At 34.3% G+C, this 24,338-nt stretch overlaps 1 protein-coding gene across 1 annotated transcript in view; it reads right to left on the bottom strand.

Annotated features, from left to right (window-relative positions):
- Positions 1-24,338, bottom strand: part of LOC145691497 (uncharacterized) — a 43,680-nt gene that overhangs the window by 15,507 nt on the left and 3,835 nt on the right. Inside the window, exon 2 of the mRNA XM_081766906.1 lies at positions 13,080-13,212. Coding sequence (XP_081623032.1) covers positions 13,080-13,206 — 127 coding nt within the window. The 5' untranslated portion in view covers positions 13,207-13,212. The remainder of the gene's footprint in view (positions 1-13,079; positions 13,213-24,338) is intronic.

Below are 24,338 nucleotides of genomic sequence, written 5' to 3'. Positions count from 1 at the left end.
TTGTATTCTTTGGATTCATATTATATACAGTTAAGCTCTATATCTATACGCTCTACAGAGCTTAGTGTATTATAACAGAGAAATTTCATCTTTTTATGTGAGGAAACATTCAAAATTCAATATTAATAATAATAGATTACTTCAACTTCTCAAATAAGAAAAAGCAGGAGATTGTTCACTTTTCATTTTCTTTCGCAGTAGATCAGTAGAACGGAGAGAAAGTAGGAGATCTCCTGCAAAATCAGTAGATCTGGCAACACTGTCAGAGATACCAAACACATTGGTAGTGATTGTTATACTGCTTAAAATGATGTATTTGTCTTAAATTTTTATAATGATCATTGCTTTCCTTTGCTTCTATAACATTACAACAATAGTTTCTGGTTGTCTTAATTACAACAAGTCGCAGTTACATTATTTTAAGCAGTGTGGCTCACTTAAATAAATTGCTAAATATTATTCTAAATATGTGCAAATAGATAAACTACAAAATATTTTAAAATTACTCGTAATTTGTTTCATGGTACAAGAATGCTTTCAAGAGACGACGGTTTTCATAGTCTTTGGGCTACTTATAATGTTAATGTTTAAGTCTTCGTTCCAGCAATACATGTAAATGCAAATTGTGACTGAAATTAAATATAACTGATATATTTTCAGTAACACTAGTTATTCTCCCTAAGCCTTAGGCCTGGTGTACACTTTAGATTAAGAGCGTGCTTAATTAAAAGTTCTAATTACACTCTAATTACATTTCACTTGCTTTAGTTTGACCACCGACCACCTCAAACTCGATCTATACCAAATAGCTATATGCAATAATTCAAGAACTTACAGTTAGTAATACACAGTGTTCACTTTTGTTTTGTTTTGTTTTAGTTTATCGTCCCACAGTTATACTAGGACGGCTAAAGGAGACGTGGAGCTAATGATTATAGTGGAATCCGAACCACTTCGGTCGTTCAACTTTACCCCTACCGGAAATCGAACTCCAGACCACGCGAACCGAAAACAAGAGTGCTAGCCGCTAGACCAAATGGGGGTCCTCACATTGTGTTGATTTAAATCATTCAGTCAGAGTTGCCAGATCTGAAGATTAAAAAAGTAGCGTGTCTGTACTCCGAAAGTAGTGAATTCGAACTATTTGTACCCCAAATATATAGGAATGAATACTGATGGTGCTAATTAAATAATTTAATATGAGCTGGAAAGTGTGCTGGACGTATTGCAAGAAGAAATTATGATCGACGGACGAAAACAATTCTAGACTGAATACCACGAGACAAAACCAGCCTAGGAAACCTCCCCATACAAGAAAGTGTGACGAAATCAAGAGCCACTGAGGAGTAACCTGGAAAAGAATTGCCCAAGTTAGATAGTTGTGGAGAAGAATTGGAAAGACCTTCATTTAGCAATGGATTGATAATGGTTGATTATGATGATGGTGATGATTTTAGTATATCTGGACCTCGGAGGTAAACTAAACCAAGTCATAATTTCGTAATTTTACAGATACGAAAAACCGGTTCCTTAACTAAGACTAAATATATTACTTTTACTAGGTAAGGTAGGGTAAAAATGGATCCAAAATTTAATGAAAATCATAGAGCGAAAAAAAATATTTTAGACGATTCAATCCATCATGTTGCAGCAAAACTACGAAAATTAATACAAAAGAAAACTAGAAAGTTAAGAATGACTTGTTTTGGCGAGTGAGAAAAAATAGATACAGATAACTCGAATTACCTGTATGTCCATGTTTCGCAAGTAATTTTTAATCAATATAAAATTTCAACGTAATGAAGCAAGATTAGATTTCTCGAATAAAGATTGCATGCACCGTTGAGAGCTCAGGAATAAGATTAATCTGTTACGGCATTGGATATGTGCTTACGTAATGCATTACGACCTTATGAACTTGTATAAGAAAGAGAATGCACTTAAAATGAGACGCGAACTATGCGAAACATCGGACTTTGAATCTAATTTGTTTTGTGATCCAACTCGAGACCTCAGATAGCAAAGATGAGTGTAGTAGCTCCCACCACAAGGTTCAGGACGTTCGTGTTATAAAGTGTCAATTAAACACGGAGATGTGAAACGGTAATATAACATTTCATCAATTTCAAACAAATTACGTATATTGTAGTAATAATTTACCCTATTTGTTAAGATAATGAACGTTATGTTTTGTTTTTAAAATGACAGTCAAACAGAATGTATTGAATAATAAATGAGAAATTGTAAAGTTTCAATTTCGGTACGATTAAATACATTCGTGCTGCTATGTGTTGCGTTATCCGTTAGGAGGTATTGAACAATCCTGATTCAAAGGAAGGAAATAAACTACTGTAGAGTACTGGAGTTAATTTAATAGAGTTTAATTGTATACGCAGTTCTGAGGCTATATGAGACAAAGTCTATTGCTGAAAGTGAAATATGGGTTCTATTTGGGTTTAGCGTGATATATCCACTGATCATTGAACCTGAAATACGCGCATGGAAAGCATTAGCACTAGCAAATTAGCTACGAAGAGGTACACGATACCATAATTCTAAGTCAAAATGAAAGGAAAAAATAAGCGGAAACGACAGACTGTACGAGAATAATAGTTTTACTATTTTAATTTCACATTATTTATTTCGAGACTTTTGAGACTTTCGAGACGAGACCGAGATTTGGAACTCGAGACCGAGACCGAGATCAAGACAAGCATCTGTTGACCGAGACGAGACCGAGACCGAGACGGTGATCTTTTACTCGAGGCGAGACCGAGACCGAGACCGTTATTTATCAACCGAGACGAGACCGAGACTGTACAAAGTCTCGTCTCGTCTCGTCTCGTCTCGATACCATCCCTATACCCTTATATCTGGCTTTCCCGAACAGGAACGATTAAATATTGAACCTAGGACCATCACCCTTATAAGTACTAGTAATTTAAGCAATTGCGATTCCGTAAATTATTATATTAACTATTTGCTCCTGTTTTTTTTTGTATAGCTGAAGTTTTGAGTCGAGAATCACCTTGAACTAGCAACCATTAGATCAAATGAGTTGGGTAGCCTGATGCCTAAAGACAGGCCACGCGCGTTACTTATTATCTACCGGAAGAGCCTACTTGCACAGTGCTCCCGTACAGGTCGGATAGAGTATGTGAATAGACTTGTAGAGCTTTCAGAACCAACGCAACCGAAAAAAAAATGAAAAGAAAGTTGCAAGAAATTTCAGTTACTGATAATCCTTAGTGCGGAGATATATTGTATCACACAACCATATATCGTTTATATATACAGGGTGTTAATGAACTACATCGACAAACTGTAAGAGGTGATTCCTCATATCAAAATAACTAACTAACTAACTCTATGGCCTATAAAACACGGAGGTTCAATGCCGCGTTCACAAAAGCTCTCCACTGACTTCTATCCTTAGCTAACTGCATCCAGTTTCTACTTGGTATTCCAATCTCTGCGAGATCCATCTTAATATTGTCCTGCCATCTGCGTTTGTAGTGCCATTTGCTGTTTTTTGAAGATGAGGACAGCCTTAGGGAAATCACGTGTACTGATTGCAAGCACCTGGAAGGTTTTGTCATAGATTTTGACAGCTCCAAATCAATACATTCAATGAGTGAACTAGGAGTGCAATGATACTGGTAGCAGTGGCGGCTAATGTTAGTGTTGCAGCGTTGCGCAACGACCAAAGTATTTCAAGAAAAAAAAATATTATCAATAGTAGTGAAGAACAAAAAAAAAATACTTTTTAATACTTGCATATATACACTTTAAATAACATATTTTTTACTTCTGTAACTGTCCGTTCCGTTAATCCGTTTTAAAAAGCGAAAAATAATCCGTCACAGAGTCTTTAGTTTATATTGTGTTGCAGCGAGCATACAACGACCAGATTCCTTCAGCGCGGCAATTGGAGCAAATGTAAAGTCTCTTTTCCCCTATCTCAGAAGTTAAAGGGACTGGTCGTTGCAGTGCTTCTGCAACACAGCATGGTTTCCAGTGAACGAGAAGGTTTTTCGCGCTAAATAAGATTTCTGAATTTTCTTTCACTAGTAAATAGAAATGGAATTTGTTTTTATACATTCATATTTTTAAATTACGGGACCATACTGAAGCAAATCAATATAATGACAATTAAAAAAAAGTGATTGCAGAATTACAAAATAACAAAGAAAATATCTAGTAAAGGAGAAAACAAATGAAAGTAGACCCTCATTTACAAGTTAATTCTTAGCTTATGTTGATAATGAGGGCTTCTTCTACAGTAATTTGTGAATCAAATATTAATAAGTCAGTATGTAGAATCGCCCCCCCCCCCAAGTATATTTTATACTCTTGATAATTTCCACATAAAACTGTATGATGGGGAACGCCACATTGAATTTGGGACTAGTTAGGAATGATCAGTGTGTAGCCACGGAAGGGGGTCCACCGGGTCCGGACCTCCCAAAAAATTCGAAACTTGACTAACATTTGTAGACTTTCTTAACGAACTATACTTGTTTAACAGAGAAACGATTGATGTAGGCTAAATATTTTATTTTACGCCTCATCATGTACTCTTCTTTTCTTATAAAAATAATTGTTCTATCATTTTTTTTCTAAAAATATAGGTGACAGTAAGTAAGAATTACTTACCATCTTTTCGGGTGCAGTATAAGACAGGTTCCATATTATGTAGACGTATTGGACCTCCCTCAAATACTTTGGACCCCTCCCAGTTAACATTTCTGGGTGTAGAACTGGCAGTGCTGTTTGTTTTTATGTTCTTTGATTTTTGGCTTCTGTTACATGCGGATCCTTCATCTCGCGGGTTTCGAGGTTTCCTTTCCAGAACATATCACATTGGTAAGCGTTGCTTTGCCTCATGTGGAAGTATGTTGTGTTCATCGTGCATTGCGTAACAACCAAGACGGATGATTTGAAATGTAGTTTTTTTTTCTTTTACGCACATGTGTGTGTGTGTGTGTGTATGAATATGTGACATTCAGAATTCATATACCAGTACCTCTTTTGTATCAGCTGGTTTGGTTTTTAATTATTAGGTTTAATTTTATTGTGTGTGCTTTAATTCTGTATATAACCTACAAATTCTGAATGAATTGTATACCATGACTTCTGTAAATAACTTTCAAAAAACATTGACCAGCTTTCAACTGAGGAAAAATTTGCAATTAAGGCTTAGACAAAACAAGCAAAGGGCAATTCAGGAGAGTGTTTAAAAAAATCCAGTTTAAATTTACAGGATATCTTATGGCAGTAGTGTTGTTTGCACCAGATACATTTTCTCAATTTATTTTAAATTTTCCTGGATAAACTGTGAGTAAAGTGTGTTCAATGGACATTTTTTTTTATAACATTAATCTCTGTTACGAACTCTCTTCAGTCAACGCTGAAGAGGAATTCGGATCACTGTCAGGGACTTAGTTTGCTAGAATGAATCGTTCACAATAATCTAGAAGACATATTTAGTGAATCTACAAAGCTTCTGAAATTAATATTAACTGTGCTTATGGCGTCAGCAAAAGACGAAAAGTTTTTTTACACATGAGAAAGAATTGACACTTTCAAGGAATTGAATGTCCCAAGAAAGGTTATCACCATTGGTTATGCTTTCCATCGAAAAAGATCTGACAATAAAAATACTAGAGTTCAACCAGCATGTATTAGACAGATTTGCTCCAATCAAAGAGAGAAGAATGAACTTACTAATTAATTAAGGTGATTAGTCGGATTAAATGTTCTGCATTTTTTATATTTTAAAAACAGAATTTTATTTAATTTAACATGTCACATAGCATTTGTATCTAAAGTTATGCTGATTAGTCAATGAGTCAACTTTATATCTTCTGTCTCTTATCGTTCGTACTGCAACACCCGAAACCACAATCCACCGGCCGCCACTGACTGGTAGTCTATTTTACTTTGATTGGTGTTGTTTTTATAAAGATGGAGAACGAAAATACTTTACCGTTCGAACATTTGAAAGAATAAGTTTTTCTTAAGAACTGAGGATGATGGCTGACAGAATTTAAAAATAAAGTGTCTGAAGTACCCCGGTGGAAAATATTTATCAACAACTAGGGTGCCATAATTAACGATATACAGTAAGGGGTTAATATGAATAAACTGTGTTCTGATGAGCAGGCTTACGTTATTACTAGAAAATAGTTTGCTGGTAGTATGTAATATTGGAGTTCTTTCAGATCAGTTTGCTTATCCTAAAGTCCTGTTGATTATAGAATTTGAAACTAGCTTTAAAAAGCATGTATCGATTTTAGAGTTACTGGCAAGTTTTGATTAACCCCCAGTTCATATGTTCTCATTTTATTAGTTGTAGTGTAATGTTTCTCTATATTCTGTATTTTTAATTTTACATAACAACATTGTTATTATTATATAATTAGTTTAGCAGAATAATAATAAGCAACCATTTTTTCTAACGCATGGGAATGAGCACGAGTCAAGCTAAAACTCGACTCGACTCGAATTCAAGTCAAGTTTCGAGTCAAGTCAAAGGTAATATTCTCGAATCGAGTTCTGAGCCGATTCAGTTTTTCGCGTCGAGTTTCAAGTCTAGTCGAGTTTGATAAATGGTTCGTTCGTTTAAACTCGTCTTGAAATCATGGCCTGATTACACTGGAAAGCGAAAGCCATGAGAAATGTAAGCTAAACATAATATGGAATACTTTTAGGGTTGATAACAAGAGGGGACACTGATAGCATCTCATCTCTTCTCGGTAGCGAGACCACAAGAATTTTTTTTATAACAAGCTCAGCTCGGCTCGGCTCAACTGAGAAGGTGGCTCAAGCCGGCTCGATTGGAGTGAAACATCGGCTCGAGCTGGCTTGGTATGGATGAGCCATTTGCTGGGTTCGGCTCAGCTGAGCCGAGGGTTCTAGTCGAGTCGGTTGGGTGAGCTATTGGCTCGGCTCACTTCTCGGTTCGGGTCGATATTGAATGAACTGTGAGCCGTGCTGCTCGAGTCGTTGACAATTCTAAACCCGGGCCGAGCAGTTTTGAAGATATTTGGCCAGTGCCCTATAACTTTTAACAGTGTTTGGCTCGAGCCCGAATATTCAACCTAGACTCTCAACCCAAATTCAGAAGCTCGTTAACAATGTCCTTGACTCGTAGACTTCACGACTACAGAGGTTGAAAATCAGCTAGTTTTTTTTTTTTTTTTTTTTTTTTTTTTTTTTTTTTTTAGTATTCAAATATAAACCGCCTATCTTTCATGTTTATATACAGTGTTGTTATAATTAATAATAATAATAATAATAATAAAGTTGTAGTAGTAGTAGTGTCATTGATAATAATTATATTGTCTATCTAATATACCTGAAGAATTTACTCGAAACTACACGCCGGATTTGGCTCGACTCGACTCGAAACTCGACCCCAACTCGAGTCGAGTTGGAGGAAATTTTTCGAGCCGAGTTCTCGGGTCGAGCTCAAAGATGTCTGTTTTTAGTTGATACGAGTTTCAAAGAAAACTCGTTCGAAGTCGCTCGTGCCCATCCCCACGAATAACACAGTATGGCATTTTATCAATGTTATATTATATGAAAATGTTCACATATCAAGTAAAAATGTGTCCTTGCATTTACATAAAGCGATTCAGAACGTGCAATAATAATAATAATAATAATAATAATAATAATAATAATAATAATAATAATAATAATAATAATAATAATAATAATAATAATAATAATAATAATAATAATAATAGCAGTAGTAATAGTAGTACGGAAAATTGAAGTTATCATTTTTTCACATATTTAAAGTTTCAGACCTAAAAGTAACGCGTTACTTTCGAAGTAAAGTAACAGTTACTTTTTTGGGGCAAGTAACGCGTTACATTTTAAGAGAAAGTAAAGTAACTTGTAACGCGTTACAATTTTACAAGTAACTTACCCAACACTGGTAAAGTTACACTAAGACATTCAACTTAACAAAATATATGCACTGGGGAACATAACTTACAAAATACCTGCACGGGAATACAACTGACAAAATACCTTGTTTAAAGGAACTAAGCCTGTTTTGTTGAAAAGATCGGATTTGTGTAATGGTTTTGTATTTGTATACTTATTCTTAATTTGCACCTTTGAGACATCTAGTTATAGATAAACGTATATCTTTATAATTTGCAGAGAAAATGTTACCATAAAAGTAGTTCTCGTTACCCTTAAATGCAGTTTGAGTCGAATTGAGCCCAGAAAACGCTGGGATGTTAGCCATGATATTTAAGCCTCTAAAGTAAAGCTGCTCCAAGGATTGCAACTTTGTCTATGAAATAACATTTTTGAATCTACTAAGAATCTGTTTTGTCCTGTCTACCTAGGTAATGATTTTGTATTTGTACACGTATCCTTAATCTGCACCGTAGAGGTATCTAATTATAAATAAATGTATAACGTTTAACTGCCTTTTTCTAAGAAACTATTACCATAGAAATGATATAATTTTCCCCTAAATGCAAATAGAGTTGCCCTTAGAGATAAGTTTTACACCAAGGATTACAATTACGCTTACAAAACACCATTCTTGAGCGTACTAAGAGTCTGTTTTGTCCAGAAGATGAAATTTATGTAATGATTTTGTATTAGTATAGGTATTCTTAATCTGCACCGTAAAGACATCTAGTTTGAAAGATACGCATAACGTTTCATGAGTTAAAAAATCACTTTTGATCAAAGAATATAATTAATTCATTTTTTAAAGCAGGCAGTATTGAGTAAAATGGAAATAAATGCTCTCATTTCTCTTTGTTGTAAATCATGTATAAAATGCGATCGTGTCTAAACACTTTTCTATCTGTAACTCATGTGGCAACATCGCATGTATCGCAATATGCTCTGCCATCTAGTGAGAAGGTTTAACCCTAAAGATGGCTAGCGATCCAGCTTAAGATTGAAATTAAAATTGAGATTCTTAAGAAATTTCTCAAGGTATTCTCAAGATGTCCTCTTGAGATCCGACGAACATCTGGAAAAGGGCGGTGAAGTGTCATACTTGTATACAATACATATTTTTTTCTATGTTGCATTTTTATGTTTCTAGTGTTATCATTTAATCATATTTTAAAACATACTGATATATTTCTTTATTTCACTGGTATATCTTACGGAACTATAACATTTGATTGAATCAATATCATACACTTCAGATCCAATGTAGGTAATTTGTAAAGTTACATGTATTTTTCTTTTCATAATAATAATAATAATAATAATAATAATAATAATAATAATAATAATAATAATAATAATAATAATAATAATAATAATAATAATGCAGTCACTATGTTTTAAGTGCAAAACATCTTTAACTAGAATGCATTTTCTAGTCAAGGTGAGGAGTCGGAATTTCGAAACTCAAGGCGACTCTCACAGTAAGTTAACATTACTGACGATTTTATGAAACTTTAAATATGTTGCACATTAACTACTGAGAATATGTTTTGTCTTCTTCTGTATACTTGACACAAAACTCCAGAAACGTACAATTATGGAAAATAATGAGCTGTAAATGTTGCGCCTCTATGAAATATCAACATAGATTTACATGAATGTTTATACATAGATTAGAAAATGCCCCTACGTGAACTGTGATGTTTTTTTTCTTCACCTGCTTCTTTCGTATAAAATTCGTGAATATTTAGTTTTCAACGAGTCATATGGGCATCTTAGTGAACTATCCCTTCTCTTCTTCTTGCATTGTAGGTGAAACATAAAAGAACCCTGAAACAATGGTCTAATCATCTTAAAAACGTATTTCATTATCTTAAATGAAAAATACAAATACTAGCGATCTTGTCTGTTGCGGTTTTTATACTGGATCTAGGACACTTCTTCAAACAGTTAAGCTACATTGTTAAAATACTGTCGTTGAGATATTGATATTTTTAAAAAGAAAAATCAGATTAAGGATGGAAAATAAAATATTGTATCTTAAAAATCAATATGACTTCTATTTTCAGCAAAGTATACATTTCGTATCATGGGCGCCTGCAGCGGAGGCAAGGGGGCAATTACCCTCCCTTGGATTTTCGAAAGAGATTCGATTCTTCGAAACACATGTCAAAACGTGTTATTACCTGTTTTTTCACCCTATACAGTATTTAATATATTTACTGTACTTAATAGAGTTATACAATATGCGTCAATAATAATTATGTTACATTGATTTTGATTTAATTTTGAGTTTAGCGTCCAGTTCAGCAGCGAGGCTATATGAAACTTGGACCTACAGCTTAGCATGAGATCTGTGTCAAAATTACCGCTTGCAATTTATTATGTAAGAGTATTTATTGTTGTTCATTCAAACACAAAATTTTCCTGTATTAATTAATATATATGTTGTGTACATCTAAAACAGCGTTTCCCAACCGGTGTGCCGCAGCACACTGGTGTGCCGTGAATGGACCGCTGGTGTGCCGCGAGGAATTGAAACAAAATGATTAATTTTATAGCAATCAAATTGCAAAACCTAGGGAAAAATGTATATTTTTGTATTTCACATTACTATGAACCACTACTGTGAATCTACAATTTTAAGGTTCATACCGGGTTACTGTTCTCTAAATTGGCCTACTGCTCATCTTGGCCTGCCTCGTCTTGAACCTGCATTTTCCCCATAAGATATTCGTTAATTATTACTCTGTAAGTTGGCCACCTGTCTATCTTGGAAGTTGGCCGCAATGAAGCAATGTTTACCCTATGATGATAATTATAAATTTAGGTACCTGCGTATCTTGGCCATGCAAAATACCGTTTTGTTATTTTTCTTAACTCTTTCCTGTTCCCATATGAGAAACAGATGTTTTGTATTTGTGACTGGATACAAAGAAGCATGGATTTTCACGATTTGTTCTTGGAGGTCAATGGCCAGAACAGTACCCTGATAAACGGGTGGTGAAGGAAGATGTGAATAAGGAGAAGCACATACAGCAATTCAGGAAAAGTCATACGTATTTGTTTATCTTGTCTGTTTTGATAAAAACCATTAGCTATATCGGCTTATTTCTTCAGTGGGGAGCTTTAGTAATTCCGTAAAATTCTCACGTTTTAAAGCTAACCATCTCAATTGTCAACTATTGGCACCTGACGGTTTGTTGAAAGGTAGTAGAGGATTTGAGGTATGAATTCCCTTAAGATTTTCTCAAACATCTTTTGCTCCAAGGAAAACACTTGTAGCTCATTAACAAGAGGTAGTTCCCTACAAAATTAGAATGTGCAATGCGTCAAAACGAATAAATACTCTCTCTCTCTCTCTCTCTCTCTATATATATATATATATATATATATATATATATATATATATATATATATATATATATATATATATATATATATATTAAAAGTAACTGTCGTGCCATTACTTATTAAAATTTTACAATCAAGTAATACTAGAAATCCTATTCTAAAAATACACCAATCACACATATTTTCTGTAAGTTAGCCACCTCTCTAAGTTGGCCAGTTTTCAATGGAACCGATGATGGTCAACATAGACAGGTTCACTGTACCAAGTGATCAGGGATAAAGTTGCTCCCTATTGCCCCCAACAAGGTCATGACTACTTTCATATTCAGGAAATTGTTTTTCTATCATGCACATACCTTAGGAATGAAATGCATTTTGAGTAAATTCAGTACTTTGTTTCTAATGAAATATTCCAAATGAAATGAGATAGAGATTGTTCTATGTCTCATTTTGGTGACGTCTGGAGCTCCAAATATCTGTCTTAGTATCCATCTCTACAAGAAAATCAGACTACAAATCTCAAATGAATTTTATACGAATTCAAGAGTCCTTTTTAAACAGTCCTGTCTCCTATAACTCATTACATGTAGTCTGGCATTATGAAAAGTGTTGATGTATTGGAGAGGTTTAGAATTTTTAAAAAAAGGTACTAAATTCCAATTTATAAATATCATAAGACCTTGGTGCAACTTTGGTGCAAAGTAACCTCATAGGTGGGGATACTTTGCATAACATAAAAAAATATATTCAACATATGAACATAATGTTTCTTTGGAATGTTTTCCTTTCAGTATTTACACTTTTTACTTCTTACATGAAACTGCATGCAGTCAACAAATACTGATATTAGAATGATCGTACTGTTACCAGTACTTAGTACGAAATATCGATATTTGTAAAGGTTTTTTTTTGGGGGGGGGGGTGCCGGCACAGGACAATATTCTGATAGTATAGCATATGCCCCACAGCTAAAAAAAAAAAAAGCCCCGTGAATGGAATATTTACGTTTGGGACCCTCGGGCTGAAACCCACCCAAATTGCATTATTATTATTATTATTATTATTATTATTATTATTATTATTATTATTATTATTATTATTGATAAAAAAACATAATGTTAGTAATTCCTACGCGTATAAGCTTCAAGTCCCCACCCCCAAAAAAGTCTAGTGATTTCTAAAAAAAAAACTAAGCTTTTCTGAGTGAAGCCCGTTTCAAACTAATTTCCTGGATCCGCCACTGTTCCTAATTTATTTTCTAAGAAGCAATCCATTCCGACATTTTCCCAAAATAGGAAATTTACCTAAAATTCGAAGACAGGAGGTACCAGCAGTAGTAATTTCCTATCTAAGGGGTTACTTTCGACCGGTGCAAATAACCTCGATTCCCAGTTTCTTTTTTTATGACTTTAAAACATTTCACACTTCAATTTCAACTATTGTCTCAAAGTCCCATTATACACAGTGGTATTCTACGAAACTGACTTAACGGAAATTCTTGTAGGTGATATCTTTCAAATTTTGTCGGCTTTTACAGTGACTGCTTTCCATACCTCTACAATAACAAACCCTCCCGGTAATTAGAACTGAAGTTAACTGCCAATATTATGGCTAAAATACACTTAGATGTTCCATCTTACGGTAGCAATTGAAACTTTCTCTTTACAGTTCATGGTTTTACCGACAGAGGACTGTGCAACTCTTTTCATATTTTGTGCAAAGTAACCGCTGATGTGCTAAATTCCCCGTCTTACGGTATATAAATAATTTTAAAGAAACAGACTTACCTAAAACCATATCCCTTAATTCTTGCAGAGCTTCTTTAGTATTAGGATCATTGAAAGCATCGTCATAGGCTTTGGCATAATCTATTTGAGGTATATCTTTGGGAACTGGGTTAGTTATCTCTGCCATCGAGACCTAGTAGATGAAGACATACTGATATTAGAATTTTATATAGATTAGAATATAGATAAACATTTTAATGTACAAATGAAACTTATCATAACCTTTGTTACATAAAAAGCTAAAATATGCTATTTTCTTGTGTATTTCTAATATATTTATTGAACACCAGCTAGGACGTAATACCAAATTATAATGAGTATCAGAGATGAAGTGAGTAGTGGGTTGTAGATCAGATGAGTTAAGTTTTGAGTTCGGATCGATTCTAAGTGAATGAGTGTAACTACCACTTACTGTGGATATTCTTTGATGCGAAAAAAAAAACACTTTAAAAAAGAAGCACAAACGAACATGGTCGGTAACAGAGATCAGTGGGTCGTGGGTAAAGATTTGTGAATGAGTCAATGGGTCGTGGGTCAACAGGACGTGACACACTACGACCCATTCTGACCCGCCGACACACCCTGCTCAGTGCATTGTAGACAGCATCTTCTAAACACTGGTGAATTGGTCTACGTTTTACTTTCAAGGCCTTAATTTTTCTTCCTTTTTTATTTGTTTCTATTTACTTGCCTGAGATACGTATACCTAAGTGAAGAAAAAAACTTCAGGTACTTTTAAATATTGATATTTGTTATTGTAATAATAGCAATTGGAATTGCTACTTGGTTTTCGAGACACAGACTGTGCGGTTTTTTAGGAGTTAATTACTAGAAAAAATATATTTTTGAATCATCTCTAATATAGGAGTCTATGAATTATTATATAAGAAATTGAATGTAATTATGTGTGCGTGATAATCACATCCAAATGTTAAGCCAAATGAAATGACTTTTGGTAAATAGTTAGGCTCCAATCCCAACTGGGATGTTATCATATTGGTTTCATTACAATACATATCCTAAGAGATAAGTGGAGGTCCGAATTTTTGCAAAAATTGAGTGCCACAGAGTGGGTCACATGGGTGGTGGGTCAGAGTAGGTCACAGTAAGTGGTGGATCAGTGGGTCGTAGATCAAGTTTTTATTCACCTACGCCATCTCTGGTCGGTAAATGAGCTTTATGAGTATAATTTTAAAATAATAATAAGAAGAAGAACGCCTTGAGAAAGGGACGTAGCAACTGATTTTTTTTTTTCACTGAAAGATGTATCACCGATTCAACTAGTTTAGCAGCTATCGCGTGCCTTTGGTATACCTGGTCTACGGTTCGATTCGCCGTGGGAAAATATAGAAATTTGGATGCATTACGATACTTTGATTCTACCTCAAACTGTAGATTCATGTCTTATGACCTGTGAACTGGAAAAAGATGCCACACTTCAATAATCAAATAAACGTCTCATACAGACTCGGTGCTGAAAGGAACGTTGAAATTGATTAAACAAACAATCAAATATCTATCTCCCATACAAAATAAATGACATTTGAAATGTGTAATAGGTTTATGAACGCGATTTTCCTTTTGACGTTTAGACAAATAATGATATTTTGTCTCACCATATTGTGGGCCTGTTACCAAGAGATATTTTTTTAACACTTTCCGGACGAGTGATGGGTTATGCACGTCGTGAATCTAATATCCAGGACGATGATCAATGGATGTAGCTCGCCATTTGCAAATCCTGTTTCTTCTTATCTCCTTGCCTGTTTGTATTCTAGAGCATTATCTCTGGACTACGCATGCATATACAATACAATACTCGTGAAGAAAGCTAACATAAGACCTAAACATAAATTTGGTAATACAAAAAAAAAAAAAGTTTCTTCATATATGCTAACATCAGTATTGTCACCTCTATCAATGCGAAGAAATAATCTAAAATATAATTTTTAATTATATTGTAGTTCTAAATATAATTTTGCTTTGTATGCCTTTGAAATATAAAAATACCGAATTGTTGTATAGAATTTTTGAAAAACTTCAAAATATCCTTCGTATGCTGGGGAAAAATGATATTTTAAAGTTAGGTCGGCAAACAGTTAACATAATTGACATAATCGATACTATTGACTCTGTACAGCAAAGTTCGCTACCCCTTAATTCAACCAGGTCCCTAATTACCTCACGAAGCTAGTCACCGTTGAAAATTCTGCACTACCACCAGGAATTAAATCTGGAATCAAATGCGTAATGCGTATTATTCGGTTACAAAGTAGGATTCTGATTATTTTGAAAATTGTTTAAAATCAAGGAAACAAGGTCTCATTTGTTCCTAAAAAACTAGTGAAGATTTTTGTCAACTTTTAGCTGTATCTAGGATAATACTAACAGGATAAAAATTTTCAGAATTTAAGATTATTTCTGCCTTACGTAATGTTTGATAAAACTTGATATACATATGAGCTTTAAATATTAGCTTTAAATATTTTAAAGAACGTCATAATGTTTACAAATCGCTGATAAACTTTGAAGTAGTGCTAATGATGCCACGAAAGCAGTAGGATAGGTGCGGGGAAATCGGACCATGGGGAAAATCTGATCAGTCACAAACAACCCTTGTGATTGAACACCAAAAGAATATTTTTTGCGTCGACGTGGAACGCATTGTAGTGCCATCTCTCAGAAGAAATGGGTACTAACTGAAGACGCTGTTGATTTGGCGTCAGAAGAGTTCCAGGCAACATTGTTTAGTGACAACATTATGTGTTTTCTGAGTGACAAAAAATAACAAATGTAAGTTTTCCTTGTTGCAAAATAAGCTATTTTCTAACTGTGAGAATTATATTTGGTTTTCATTGTTCCATTCACTGACGCATGCAGTGGCGGCGTTTGGACGTTAAAAGTAAGGGGGGGGGATATGATCTGAATATTTGTATATCAATGTTAGTTTTCCTGGTTGTTTCTAGCATTATGTTTGACGAAAGGTTGTAAAAGCGTGAAAGCATATGTAACGTGTTCTACAATGCCTCCAGGCTTGAGAAAAAAATAGAAGTGAAAAGCTTTTTTGGTCCTTTTTTCAATCGAATAATGAAGACTCTAGCCTATCACCGAAAAATAGATGATATAATTTAAGAGAGTTAAGTGGTCATTCAAAAAAGTGGAGGGACTTCCCCCTCTTGCCCCCCCTAATCGCCGCCCATGGACGCATGCATCATGAGGCTGTACAACAAGTTGTTCAAAAATTATTAAACGTACTGTGTAAAAAAGGAAAATAAAAAACAAGAAAAGTGCAGTTGGGAGAAAATCGGGTCACTGAATTTATAATTTGCTTGAGATGTTTGTAGGAAGATTGGGAATGTATTGAAACTACCTATCTCTCTCTCTCTCTCTCTCTCTCTCTCTATATATATATATATATATATATATATATATATATATATATATATATACTCGTATATATATATATATATATATATATATATATATATATCGTTTTATTTTTTAAAGCTCTTATATGATGTTGCTATGATCATAGGGGACACTGTGGCTCAGTGGTAGAGCTCTCACCTCTAGTTCCAGGAGTCCCTGGTTCGATCCCAGGGCACGTGAGTTCGTGGTGGACGAGATCGTCTTCGTAGATTTTCTCGAAATTTTCCAGTTTTCTCTCACTTTATCATTTCACGAACTCTTTCATCAACATTCATGTGCAATTTCATCCGTCTTCTTGAGCACTTAGCTTGCATAATTGTGGGATGTTATGCAAAAGATTTCATTTCTTATTTAAAAATATGCTGTAATACATATGCCTTGAAACTATGTTCGTAAAACTGTTCATGGCCCTAATGCTTCCTGGTCAGTTGTTGCTATGAAAGAAGCTGTTGCTGCTGTTCGAGAAGGACAATATTCTATAAGGAAGGCCGCAGAAGTATTTGGTGTTCCATTTACATCTCTTCAAAGAAAAACGGCAGCTCCGCACGATTCACCTGTGAGTGATGTTGAGTAAATATGTGGTAGACGTGTGTGAAAAATACGATATAGAAGGTTGTTGTTGCCACCTCACACAACACATGTTCTGCAACGGTTTGATGTTTGTGTTTTTAAGCCATTAAAGGCATATTTCAACCAGCAGACAACATCTTGACTTCACCAAAATCCTTCCGGTGACAATATCAAAGTTAAGTTTTAGCTGCATCTTCAAACAGGCGTGGAATTTGGCAGCTACTGTTGGTAATGGTATTAAAGGATTTGAGGTTACTGGTATATAGCCATTCAATCCATCAGCTGTACCAGAACACAAATTTGTGAATAAAATTTCGAGTTCATCTTCGTTATCATGTTTCACTTTGAAAACAACTAAGTCACCCTATCTACAAGTGCCATAGATTCAAAGCAAAGAATCCTTTATAAGAACACATCAATGAAGCAAAAACGAAGACATCCTACATCTTCTCTGCATCTGAGATTAGATCCACATATTCATGCTCTTAAGGACAAATTGAAAGCAAAGAGGCAGAGTGTCGAAGAGGAAAACGTCACATCGTCAAATAAGACAGCAGTCAATGAAGTATGGAGTTGTGGATTTTGAAGTAAGTACTACTATCACGAAAAAAGTCATAAGGTGGGAGACTGGATACAGTGTCTGACTTGTAAAGCGTGGTTCTACGAACGTTGTGTTAATGTTCTTGGTAAGAAAAAGTTTATTTGCTGCATCACAATAACGTGATCCGATTTTCCCCAACATTGATCTGATTTACCTCACAACTTTGTGGTAAATCGGATCGATCTATCATCTGTTACAAAGTGAAATTTTTAGAGTAAGAACTATAAAATTTATAAACTTTTCATTATAATCTATTAGATGAATGTTCATTTATTATTATAGATGTACTTTTCGTTTAAAAGCATATTAAAAAACTTCCAATTTGACGTTTTGTGGAAAGGTGATCCAATTTCACCATTACCTACCCTATTGTCAAGGAATGTAGTGGCACTATTTCGTGAGAACGTGTGAAGTATGTCGTCTGAATTATAGTTAGTTTGTTGACAAGTAAAATGAAAATAAGTAAGTAGGGTGACGTAAGACAATTCTGGAAAGTAGCTATAATTTCAGTTTTAATGCTCAATTTAGTATAGATATAATAATGTGTTATTTAGCATAACATCTACCAAGATAAGCATCATTGAATTCTTGAGGGACGTTTTTGTTAGTTTTTTTATCCTACAGCATTAGTATAAAAAAGAGTAGAGAGATAGCAGTAATTACGTTTGTTGTGCGAAACAGTGTTTCTTCCAGACATGTTTTTAGGATGGCACTGTCTCCCGGAGCTCTGAGAGATTCCCCCGGAGGAGACCAAAATAATACGTCTATAATATGATAAATATAATAGTACTGTGTAAAAATAATGTGCCTCTCCGAATACTAAGTGCCCCTTCCCCCGAGAAAACACGTGTTAGTACAGCGCATGCTGTGTCTGTGAAGTGAAGTAGAAATGCCTAACACCTGCTGTGTTTTCTGTTGTAATTCTCGTGCAATTAAAGCTGAGGACAGAAAGTATCTTTTCTTACGTTTCTAAGTCGTGAGAAATCACCAGATCGATATAAATTTTGGCTCAAGAAAATCAATGAAAAAAAAATATACCAAATAAAATCATTCGTGTTCCAAACATAAATGTATTTGGTCAAAGTTGATAACAAATTAAAATCGCTTTCTTCGAAAACTAACCAACCTACTCTATGATTTATGGAGCTCGCAGGTTCAAAGCCCTGTTTCAAAAGCTCTCTATTGACATTTGTCCTTAGCCAACTGGATTCCTATTCCTATTTCTGAAAGATTAATCTTAAATTTGTCCTCCCATCTGCGCCTAGGTCTTCCTAATGATCGTTTTCCTATTGGCTTTCCATTCTAACTACACTAGACTTGATAACCCTAGCCTTGACCCTAATTCTTGGAAAATTAGGTTCGCATAGTTGCAATAATTAGAAAATTCTGTTTGGTCTCTTTAGAGTTTAACGTTCCTGTTTAGCTATTTGCGAGTTGAACCGTGACGAATAGATTAGATTATAATGTTTCTACCTTACATTTTAAGTTAAGTTTTCTTTGAGTAGACTGTCGTGTATGGTTGGACAGTATAAGATTTTAGGCTAGAAGTAATAAGGTTTGTCTGTCGTAGTTTGACTCTAAGCATATTCTCCTGTTATCATTTATTTTATTATTACCATTCACTTTTCATTTTCATCATCTTGAGCAAAAGGACATACCCGTGAAGGTAACACAGTATGTAAGAGATTTTCTTTGAGATTGAAGTAATTATAACGAAATATTTTTATTTCGTTACAATAGACGAAACACGGAAACATTACAGATTGTCCAAAATAGTGTAACTTCTTCCTGGACCATTTTTCACACCGATTTTTGGGAAACCACTACTCTAACAGATCTTTGCCAAGATGTTTTAATGAATAATTAGAGAAGGTAATAATTTTTTATTATCAATTTTCATGATTTTAACTCTCGCATTCCCAGAATCAAAAACTTAACCAAGACCTAGTATTTATATAAATAAATAATTTGTCAATTATATTACTTTGTTATTTTATTCATACCCAAAAAGTTATCCCAGGAAGCAAATTATTTCGCAATATGATTTTCAACACCAAAAGAATGTTGATTGTTTCGTGACCTCCATTAGTTATTGACAGAATAAGGTAATCGGGAATCTTACGAGAAATTAATTCACTTTCTGTTATTTGCTCACCCGCCAGCTATTTACAAAACTAGTTTGTCAAGTTACTGAATGAGTTAAAGTCAAGGCTTTTAAGAAATAATGAGAGGACAATATTTTAATGGTTTAATGACATGAAGATTTAATACCACATACAAACAAGCCTACTCAATCAAGACTGTTGTCATCTACTTTCATAAGATACAATAGTATGAACAAGATTTATGTATTTAGTCGAAACAAAGATTACAAAAGAAGGGTCCTTATTTCGCCTAAAATAATGGACAATAAAACCATTTCTAAAATCTATGATAAAAGTAAAATTAATTGAAATTAAAATTTCCTTGATTTTTTTTTTTTTTACAAGCTATACTTTTAATTGTCCTTTCAGGTTTTAAAATGAAATAGATTTATTTTCAAGTATACGTAGATACTTTACCATATTGCTTTCATGTAGTTCTAGACTGTCAGATTAGTGAGATGGCAAGTTTACTTGTTTAATTTATTTGTTTACTTCTAATTCATAATTAGTTTTAATATTCATTAGAAAAAGACTCATAAAATGCTTCGTTTTAAAACACATTTTTCTGACCAGAACAAAATTAATTATTTAAAACTTTACGATTTTTAATAATTCATTTTGTTCTGGTCAGAAAAATGTGTTTTAAAATGTTATTGTGATTATCCAGAACTATGGAGTATATTTAAAATGCTTCGTATGGAGAATTGTATTGTATAGGGTAGAAACATTGACATTACACAAAAGTGATGGAAAACAGTTGAAACTCTTGAAATGAATGTTGAAAAGAATGCAAAAAAAATAAGCTGGGTCAAAGAGAAAATGAATGAGAGAGTGTAGGAAATGGTGTGGGAGAAAATAACAATTTTAGATATTACTGGCAAAATAACCATTCGTTGCTCGGGGAGAATACGTTTCCCTTTGGACATAAAGGGCTGAATTTGAATTTGAACGACTTTGGAAGTGTCATTGTTCGTCTCAGCGACACCGAAAACTATGGATTCGATACTAATATCGGTCATTATCGATCATTTATATATCTATCTATCTATACATATATATATACACAGAGGGTTGATTAATACGTGTGTCAATTTGATTTGTTCACTGTGCAAAAGTTGTATGAGGTAAAGCCGTGCAATTTGGCGTAACTTTAGATGAAGGACATAAGTTTTGTTTCGCCATAGAAGCATGCCACTCGTACTAAAGATTGAAGAGATATAGGGTCAAAGGTCAAATTTCGATTTTTTCCTTATGGGACTGCAATGGTAAATTCTGAAACAGCCTGAAAAAACGTAAATCGAAGTGATAACAAAGAGAAAGCTGTATGGTATGATTCTATGTCACAAGCCGACCAAATATGCGTCAATCAAGTGTCATGGTCAGAGGTCACGGTCAGATCAAGGTCACAGGTCATCTTGAGAACACATTTGAATACACTGAAAACAACGCAAAGTCCGTACCTCATCATGTCAAATGGGTTCTCAAGGTCATCTGTATGCTTCTATGGCGAAACAAAACTTATGTCCTTCTCTAAAGTTAGACCAAATTGCACGGCTTTACCTAATACCACTTTTGCACAGCGAACAAATGAAATTGACACACGAATTAATCAACCCTCTCTCTATATATATATATCCCTCTCCCAAGTTGCAGGGCTTAATTTGGATTTAAGCTGCATCGGAAGTGTCACTGTTCATCTCAGTGACCCCGAAAAATAGATTCGACACTATCATCGGTCATTTTCGATCACTTTTATATATTTCCTCCCTCCCCTTACCTACGTTATACCATCAAATTAAAATGATAAAATCCATCCCATTCCCGAACCTCATCTATGTTGAAAATTTGATCAAGATCAGTCGGATGGGTCAAGAGTATGAAGTCACAAACAGTCAATTTCATATATATATATATATATATATATATATATGGATTGGAAAGAGAAAGAGAAGCTGGTTGGGATGTTGGCTAAGAAGAAACTGTATCATGAGAGACATGCTAGAGAATGCAGTGAAAGCAAAGAGAGGGAGAGACGAAGGAAGCTAAGTTAATGAACGGTATCAAAACAAAACAAAAAAATAGTACATGAAGACGAAAAGATTGACTGAAGACTATGAAGCATGAAGTATGAAATCATCTTAGTTGCGGCAAACGACCTGCCAATAAAGGCAGAATACCTATAATAATAATGGTGATGATTAGTTCATTTCATATAACGTCGTGAGAAATAAGATTAAGCTTCATTTCGAAAAAAAAAAATAATGGTTTTATCATTTCCCTTTACTTTAGCTGATAAAGGTTAAACTTCCTACAAAATCAAATAACACTAGACAGTAAATTTAAATATTTTATGTCTTTTCTGCATGAAAGTACCTGACTTTTATATATTTTGACTTCCTGAACCTCAATCTGAAATTTCTTTGTATGTATTAGGTCTAGTTTTGAGAAAGTTTTAAATAAAATTATTCTAATAAATGTGGAAAATATATAATTAATTAGTAATTAATTTATTAGATGTAAGCATCTGTTGGAGCCGAGTCTTAATTCACAACGTGAATGAAAAGAGACAGACGAAGAATGTCCTTGTCATTTATCTTCTGATGTTAGCCCGCATAACTGATATGTAATGATGGTTGCATGCACCCAAGGCGTTCTTACAATCTATGAGATACATGTGTACATTTTGACCTCCCGATAATTCATCTGAGTCGAAAACTGATAAAAAAAAGGGGGGATTGGTAGGTTATCAGATCTGAAGAGGATTTCTCTGTGTAGGACATTTACCGGTAATGGCGCTTTTATTTTTATGCGAAAAAATTGATAACAGACACACACATATAGTATTAGTCTTATAGAACGGCTTTGTCCGCCCGTCTGTCTATCTACTGGTATCAGAGCAAAAATAGTAAGATATATCGAGAAGTGATTTTTTGCAATCGATTCAGCGTCCAAAAAAAATGTTCCACTTCCTCAGTTAACCCTCTATTCAAATCAGAAGTGGTTCAAATTCGCCATTTCCGATTTTAACGTTTATTTCCATAGAACATAAATCGTAATACATAGCGAAAAGCGCTCTTTTTGCAAACAATTCAACGTTTTAAGACATGTCTATTTACAACCGGAAGTGGTTCAAATTTACTATTACTTCCGGTTTCGATATATAAGGCATTGTCTATTAATATAAAAGGAAAACGAAAACATAGCTAGAAGCGTTTTTTCTGCAACTCAAGTAAGATTCATCATCTCAAGGCAACATATCACGAATATCTAGAACACTCTGCCGAAACCAGAAGTGGTTCAAATTTACTACGCGTATTACTGCCGGATTCCATGCCTATTTCCGTAGATCAAAAATGCCAAAAACTATCAAGATGCGGTTTTCTTGTAATCGATTCAGCATCCATAGAATAGGTTCTATCTCCTCCATTAAATCTGTATTCAAACCGGCAGTTGTTAAAATTAGAGATTTTCGGTTTTAACGTTTATCACTACGTATCAAGATAACATATCATGGCTCTCTACAACACTCTACCAAACCCGAATGGTTTGAAATTTACTATTACTTTCGGTTTCAATATATTTTTGTAGAGCAAAAATGGTAAAAGTTATCAAGAAATGCATTTTGCAATTGATTCAATGTCCAAAGAGTAGGTTTAATCTTCTCCTTTAACCTTGTATTCAAACCGGATCTTCAATGTTTATCGACATGAACAGGAAACAGAAAGTGATAAGCTATTTTTTATTTACAAATGAATCAACGTCTCAAGACAACATATCATGACTATCGACAACACTCTACTAAAACAGGAAGTAGTTGAACTTTACTTCCGGTTTCAATACTGATTTCTATAAGCAAAAACGTTCAGATATCGAGATGCAGTTTTTTTTTTTTTTTTTTTTTTTTTTTTTTTTGCATTTGATTGAGCTTACCTGGCTTAGGCTCCATCTTTTCTGTTAACTCTCTATTCAAACGAGAAGTGGTTCAAATTAATGATTTTCGGTTTCAACATTTAGCACAATAGAACAGAAATATGAATAGACAGTGACAAACGGCTTTCTGTAAGCGATTCAGGATCTCAAGTTTCAACCAAAGTTTAGTTTCAGGATCAAAGTTTAGTTTACACTTTCTACCGCTAAGAGTCAGCAGCTAGCAATTAAGGAATATGGATTGCAAAACAAAGATCTTTCTGTGTGCTTGATTATCATGTAAACAAGTGTGTAATTAGAGTGCAACGGGATTTCCGAACCAAACATTGGAAAGACCCGCCTGCGGGGAAGGACATTCGTAAGTGGTATGAACATTTCAGAGATTCGGGCCGTGCATCATTGCAGCCATTGCTGATATTGAGCAAAACATGCTACAAAACGTTTGGCACGAGATAGACTATCGGCTTGATGTGTGCCGTGTTACGCGAGGTGCTCACATAGAACACTTGCGATGTGTTTGAGGAAAACTTTGACAAGTTACCCTTCTCAGTACATGTTTCACAATAACATATATTTATTAGATTTCAC

The sequence above is a fragment of the Thermobia domestica genome, chromosome 8 (assembly GCF_964235325.1).
Source record: "Thermobia domestica chromosome 8, izTheDome1.hap1.1, whole genome shotgun sequence".
NCBI lineage: Eukaryota > Metazoa > Arthropoda > Insecta > Zygentoma > Lepismatidae > Thermobia > Thermobia domestica.
This window is presented reverse-complemented; position numbering and strand designations above follow the sequence as displayed.